The sequence below is a fragment of the Monopterus albus genome, unplaced genomic scaffold (genome assembly GCF_001952655.1).
Source record: "Monopterus albus unplaced genomic scaffold, M_albus_1.0 scaffold129.1, whole genome shotgun sequence".
In the NCBI taxonomy this organism is placed as follows: domain Eukaryota; kingdom Metazoa; phylum Chordata; class Actinopteri; order Synbranchiformes; family Synbranchidae; genus Monopterus; species Monopterus albus.
In genome coordinates this window covers 1,060,140-1,067,514 of record NW_018128009.1, presented here as the reverse complement: position 1 = coordinate 1,067,514, position 7,375 = coordinate 1,060,140, and the positions used below count along the sequence as shown (strand labels likewise).

General features: G+C 40.6%; 1 protein-coding gene across 4 annotated transcripts in view; it reads right to left on the bottom strand.

The window, feature by feature from the left end:
- Positions 1-7,375, bottom strand: part of LOC109967478 (collagen alpha-1(I) chain) — a 30,549-nt gene that overhangs the window by 22,993 nt on the left and 181 nt on the right. For 2 of the 4 annotated variants that reach the window (XM_020613060.1, XM_020613062.1), the window contains exons 2-5: positions 5,861-6,060; positions 1,829-2,983; positions 1,105-1,185; positions 165-284 (exon numbers count right to left, since the gene is read on the bottom strand). In XM_020613060.1, coding sequence (XP_020468716.1) covers positions 165-284; positions 1,105-1,185; positions 1,829-2,983; positions 5,861-5,989 — 1,485 coding nt within the window. In that variant the 5' untranslated portion in view covers positions 5,990-6,060. Of the gene's footprint in view, positions 1-164; positions 285-1,104; positions 1,186-1,828; positions 2,984-5,190; positions 5,250-5,860; positions 6,061-7,375 lie in introns of those variants that run through there. The other 2 variants (XM_020613061.1, XM_020613063.1) reach the window with 2 other exon arrangements.

Here is a 7,375-nt window from a genome sequence, read left to right as displayed (position 1 = left end):
TGTTGTTGTATTTTATTCTTGTATTTTGTGACTGTGCCAAGGATGTCATTTGATCTGACTGCAAGACAAATTTACCTACGGGTATAAATAAAGTAACCTAACCTAACCTAACCTAACATTTATGTGAGTTTGGTTACTGGTGTAGAGCGCCAACAGCAGTTTACCTTGAATGCCTCCCACTCTTCTTCAGAGGTTTTAAATACCACAATAGCAGGCATTCCAGCGGGACCAGTTGGCCCTCTGTATCCAGGCCACCCAGTCCTGCCCAAAACACCTTGATAGCCCTAAGAAGATCATTAAAAGAAATATTACGTCAGCTTGCAGAAGAAGGCCACAGGATTCTGAGAAAAACAGGCTCATGGGGCTGGTTGGTGTGTCATTTAGCAAAGTTGCAGTTTATAGAAAATATTACAAGGGCTCTTAAACCCAGTTGCGGTGAGCTTTAAACAAATGGTTTAAATAGTAGCAGTGGTCTAAACCAGTTTGCTGTGTCTTGCACAAATCTCTTCACATGCCACCAAAAGTGACTGCATCTAAAGTCTGATCAAGTGGTGGGGGATTGATTATCTGACAAAGCTGAGGGAAGGTTATATTATAGTTTACAACTAGTGAACTATAACAAGTGATGTGTATGGACTCAGGAGCCATGATTTTATCTGCAGAGGAAATACAAAGACTATTAAGTCATTCACTGCTTTATGTGGGCACCTATTTTATCTGAATATAGGTAATATGTAGACAGATTTATGTTATATTTAGTATTTTTGTAGGAATTTAAGGCTAGAATAAAGTATAAGGATAAAGCAATGTGAGCAAATGCTATTTATTTGTCTGGTTTTCATCTAATACTGTAGTTTTTAAACCAGCCACCACTTTATTTTTACTGTGGTCTGAACTGGTCGGCTATCCACAAAATTATACAGACAGTTGGTGAGAGCAGTGACACTGCTTTGCATGAGACTGACAGGTGTGTGTGTAAACTGAAACAAAAGCTGCATAAGGTTGCACTGTTTGTTTATAAGTAAAACACTGAAATTACAAGGAGGCTGAGCCATTTCATTAAATGGTAATATAAAAAAGTTAGCTTTCTAAATTAAATCATACTTTGTCTCCTTTAGGTCCTGGTGGTCCAGGTGGTCCAGGTGGTCCAAGTGGTCCAGGTAGTCCAGGGGGACCCTGGGGTCCCTGAAGTGAGGTTAGAAAGAGAGAGTAAGGTAGAGTGTTAGATCTGGGTCGTGGTCAATGGTCCAGCAAGAACAATATTAATATTTATTGCTTAAAGCAGAATAGGACAAAATATTTAAAAGTTACAATACTTCAAAATTTTAACAGCACTGGTTTACCATGATCCTTTTTGACAGGCAACAATGAAACTGAAGTGGAAATTCATATATCTTAGTTATTATGTCTGTTTGCTGCAGTAACGCCTGTGATTCAGGAACATTAAACGTCTGGTGTAAAAACATTGTATGCTGTCTGTAGTCAAAAATGCTAGAAACTGAATTTCACAGACTAAGGAGACAGTGCCTTTCACTCTCTTGTCTTCTAACACCCACAATGGCACATGCATACAGACAATTGCGCACTCAGTCATCAAATCTGCTTCAGGCAGACTAAGTTTCATCAGTTCACCTCAAATCAGCCAAGGTCATGGTGGATAATGAAATGAGAATACAAATGTGAATCTAATTTATGATGATATATGTGTATTTATATTGTCATTAACACCCAGTGCCATTGTGAATGAGACACAATAACCTCAAAAGTGAAACCCAGCTTTGATTATGAAAATTTAGACAGGCGCACTTAAATATAAACAGTGTCTTACCCTTTGACCTGTGATGCCAGGTCTTAGATCTGCCCCATGACGTCTGTCTGTGTTAGTAAGTGGCTGCCTGCCTGCTTTGACACTCTGCTGTGGAGAGTCAGTCTCTGTTTGGACTGTGGTTTCTTCAGAGCTGACCTGGGATTTCCAGTCAAGTGAAGACTGAGTATATTCCTCAGTCTCATCATCAGGACCTTGTTTTTCCATCTCTCTGTCTCTTCCAGCATTCTCCTCTACCCTTAAATCTATCTCATAATCATCAGCCTTTCTGCATCTCTCCTCTTCTCCACCAGGAAATTGCTCTTTTGGTGATGTTTCTGTTGTGGGTGAAACAGTTTCCAAACTGTCTTCCATTTCATCTTTTATCTCACTAGCTGAAACATTACCCATCTCCACCACCATGTCCCTGTTACTTAGCACTTCACCACTTTGCAGCATTGGAGTTAAAACAGGCCTGTTTGGGGCTGGATCTTGATGAGGAGCAGCAAAGTCCTCTGTTGCTGCTCCCTTGAGTGATACAGTTTCATCTGTTGTTCTACAACCGGTAACTGAAACTGTAGCTGTTAAAACTGGAGGTGAAAACAGAGGTGGTGATGCCTCCTGTCTCACTTCTCTAACACCTTCCTCCTCAGACAAAGGGTACCTGCTGGAAGCAACAAACCCTGACCCTGTGGTGGAGGATCCCTCCTTGGCTGCACTGAAAAGCTCAGGAACCTGTCTCTGCTGCTGAGCAGTTTCAAGAGTGTAGTCAGAAGGCATCCTGGTTGTGATGCTTCCTTTGGTGCTCCATGACCGGGTCACTGTCTTTAATATGTCAAGCTGTGAATTTGAAATCTGCTCATTTCCAGTGAGAAAGAGAGGATGTGGTTGTTTAACTTCACCTTGAATCATTTCTTTTTTGCCACCTTTTGGCTTGTCTTTTTCTCTGTTGATTGAGTTTGTGGTCTGTGCTTCTACACCTGTCTCCGTTTTCACTACAGCTTCAGTGTCTCCATCCTGTATGTTTGTACCAGGAAGCGATTTCAGAGAAAAAGTGCTGATCATTGGTGTCATCTCAACTAGATCAGACTGCAGAGTCATGCCCTCACGGGAAGCTTCTTGTCCAGGTGATACTCTGATCCCAGGCTGAGTGGTCACATCATTCATAGCTCCAACTTCCTAGGTAAAAGTTAAATGAGGAAAAACATTACCATGTGCCCTCCATATGTACTGTGCATGCTGAACTCCTATTTTACAGTCTTAGTGGGAATATCAAATCTAGTTTTATCAGACAAATTCTCTACTGATTTGTAATTCTCCTAAAGCAAAATGAATGAGTTAATTCTAGAACTGTAATAAACAGCAGCAACAATGGCCAAAGAGCACAATTCAAATATAAAGACAATACTTCCAAGTTTATGGGACCGCAGTTTACGACAGAAATTTTACTTCAGTATCGTGCTTGCTTTAGTGATGTGAAAAGACGATATTTAACAATGTAAACAGTTCCCAAAGAAAATGCCGCTTTTGGAATAACATACAAGTATAATCTGCAAATACGTCCAAAACAATGCAAACTTTCATGTTAAACATTCCAGAGACAAACACTTTTTATGTGGCTTCCACAGACAGACGCTACTAATGCAGATACAGGGGACTGTGAACAAAAATGATGGACCATACATTCACACTATCATAAAAAAATCGCTAAAAGCCCACAGTCTTTAGAACTGCAAACATAGGCTGAGTGAGGCTGGGAGAACTTATCAAAAGGCCCCACGCACCTCACATGTGTTTTCACTTACTCTGCTAAAACTGACTTTTCCTAAATAGACATCCGGCATCGATAACCTCTCTATATATAATCATGAATCACTCCACCATTTTCAACCGGTTCAGAAGTCCAGTCAGCCCCAGTAAGCGAAAACACCTGCTGTAGTAAGATCTCCCAGGACAGAGATCATCTGCTGGATGGTGCCCTGAACACACCATGAACACACAGGAGACAGAAGGGGAGCAGAGTTTCATATTGCAAACCCAGGTTCAAAGTTTCAGTGAGTTATAGTGACAACAGCCGGTGTGTCTACTACTGTCTACTACAGTGTCTGTTTTTGATACTGCCACTAGAGGACGCCAAAGTCAGAACTATTCAAACATGGCTATAAAGGTTCTCTAAAGGTAAAGGTTGCTATACTGAACCTTTCAAACTATATATCAGTGGTGTGGCATTGATACAGACATTTAAGTTTGAATTACAATGAATGAATACCAATATAAGGGGTATTCCATATGTTTCCCCACGCCTCCACACACTGGGCTGGTAGTGCTATACATCACATACTGCTGCCATTTCCCCCCCAGCCCTTTTCATCCAGTGAACCGGGAGGAAGAAAATGACAAATAGAGACACACAATGCAGGGAATTCTGTAACAACTGTGTAGGTACTAACTAAACAAGCAAAAAAAAATTAATTAATAGGTTTGCTAATAGCTAAATTGCAAAATAAACAAATAAATTAAATTTAAAAAAAGGCTTAAATCACAAGACCTCAATCAAAATATGGAAAAACTGAGACACCTCAAATTAGGAATATATCCACAGTTTTGTAAATACATACATCACAGCTTTAGGAGATTTTTGTTGTACTATAATATAACCTATAATATAAACTATAATAATATAGTTTAATATAAACTGTTATCTATAATATAAACTATAATATAACCTTCCCTCAGCTTTGCCAGGCCTCTCACGGTATCTTCTTTTGTGAAGGCCAAATACAAGAGTTGTTGTGGTAAAATACTTTCTGCAGGGCCACCATTTTGGTGCAATGCTTAAAGTTTGTCACAGTGACAAAGAAGGCAACATTTTCTATGTAGGATTTTATGAGATATACTCAATGACATGAAAAAGATCCCTGCCTTGCATTCTATCACATGCACGTGTAAGGACCCCACCATACATATATATATATATATACTTGAGCTATCGGTGATGCACCATGTAAAAAAAAAAACACATAAAGAAACTGGAGCACAGCTGATAATAATGCCTATTTTTTCCTAAAATCACTTAAACCTCATAAAATACTGAAGGACAGAAGCTAGTTGAGCATAAAAGTGTCAGTTGTGATTTCCAGTGCTAGTGGATGTCCTGTATGAGGTTTAAGAACATAAAACTCAAGATGTCAAAAAGATAATACAGAAATAATCTTGATGCCATCAAATGCTCTGAAATAGTAATATTTTTAAACTGAAACGACATCTGAATCTCTATTTCATATAAGTTCTAATAAGTGTACTCTTTCGTCACAGGCCAATTCAGAAATGTAACCTGAGTCCATCAACAACATATTAACATAGGCAAATGATACCAACAGACTTACGGAGCTCAGCAGCAGCAGCAGCAGCACTACAGCAGCACCCTGCATGGCTTCTGATAAAAGTAATGTATGGACTCCTCTGACCATCACGTTAGTGTCTAAATCACAGCTCCTGCCTGCCTCACATACTCCTCCAAGAGCCACCCTCAGTGAAGGACCCAGCCCAGCGCTGGCTTGGCTGATCACATGATGTAATCATCAGACCGACCTGGACATCCACAGCCTCATACAAACACACATGTTGTGATGACACATAAACACACCCACAGACATATATATACTGTATACATGTCCTTCTGCTTCCCATATGCTATTTTCATACATTTTTTAGAGAGATCTTCATTACATGGTAGATAGAGATCCTTAGCCTTTTTATATTTGAATAGGTTCAGTCGCTACTAAAAGAGACTTTAGTTTTTGTAACAAATTAGTCAACTGATGGCATCAAAGGTTGTGTTTTTTTTTTTAACTACATGATTGCATTCTGCTTAACCTGACATTGAACTTCACATTGAGCCCTCCCTTCTTTACTTTCTGTTGTCATGGTTCAGAGGGTAAGGGTGGGGTGGTGTGGGATGACGACTGTGACCCAGATGAGGAATGTGACATGAGGACCAGAAGAGAGAGGGGCTACCGCCTGGGGAGGGTTGGGTTGGGTGAGACTGGGCCTTACAGTAAAGGGTGGGTGGTGAGGATGTGAAGCTCCTCCCAGCAGTGTCAGGCCTAAAGTGTTGATCTGTGGCCCCAGGCTATGACGCCAGGATGTGCTCTCCTGTGGGCAATAGTCCAAGTCCAATTCCATGCAGTCTGGACAGAGAGATGTCCAGGGAGAGGATGTGCTGTAGTCTATCCCACAGAGGAGCAGCAGAAAACCTGTTAGACAGACCCATAGGAATAGCACTGTCATTACAAGCAAAAATGATCAATGATCCGGTGTTTCTGATATTGATAATGTTCCTGTTATATGTTGGCTATATATTAAACCAACCATGTACAAAATTTGATCATTTTGTCCTGTGGCAGACACTAGCTAGGATGAATGAACTAGAAATTTTGAGCAGCCCCGTCCAACATACTCTGGATGAGAAATAAGTGGGGAAAACAAGTTTTGATCAGTGTGGAGTAGTTCTGTAGGTGTGACTCAGTGAAACATCCTCATAGGAAAACCTGGTGAAATTCCTGTTTTTCTTAACCCTTTTCTCTAACACTAACGTTTACTTAATTTGCAAGAGATGGGTATATAACAACATATGTTGCTCCCCACCGTCAATACTTACAGAGGGCTGAGTACTGTAGTTACTGGTAATTAGTCTAGTGGGGCATGTGATATGGCGGGCAGTCTCTGTCATCCTCTGTTGCTGAAACAATAGCACGATTTGTTAGAGCAGAAACACAACCTGCATGCTCTCAAATGCTGAGTTGGAGAGTAGTGCTGGGAATGTGTTTTGCGCACCCTCAAATGTTTTGGTGGGGAGATAGTTCCATAGTTAATCTAACTGGTGAGTCTAAATTGTCCCATTTGGTTGTCAGGAAGGGCATCGGTGTAAAAACTAATTGTCTAATTGTGTACATGGACCGCAGTGCTCCACTGTGGCGGCCACCCCACTCGACAGGAAGCAGCCCAAGGAGGAACATCAACAACTTAAAATGATTGTTAGGCCTACTTCCAAAATATATTTGTTGACTGACAGACATGGCTTTGTAAATACTTCACAAACTGAAGCTGAGCAGATGAACATAAACTCAAGTCTAATCTTATGTATTACTCCTAACACTTTTTACAAGAGGTTGGCGCAGTTGAGCACACTGTATAGTATTTAACCCTAAATAGCACTGAAGACATGTTTCCTGTAGTCCTTGCTTTATCCTTTGCTTTATAATTGAATGAACTCTGCTGTGGTATGGCCACTCCCTGTAGTATAGTAGTACTTGTCTGGTCTAACAAACATAAATGGGCTTGAACCCAAAACACTCAGGACAAAGAGGAGCTCTGCGTTGTGTCCTCAGTAGACAGCAGAGAATGTATTAATGCTGGAAGGACATCTCATCTGCTTCTACACATGGACCAGCAGGTTGGGCCCAACTGGCATCTGTGTCCTCACACAGACGCAGCTTACATTCTCAACTCCTCAGTTCAATTTCACACCTGGTTATTTTGACAACATGTGAACGTTACACATAGAAACAT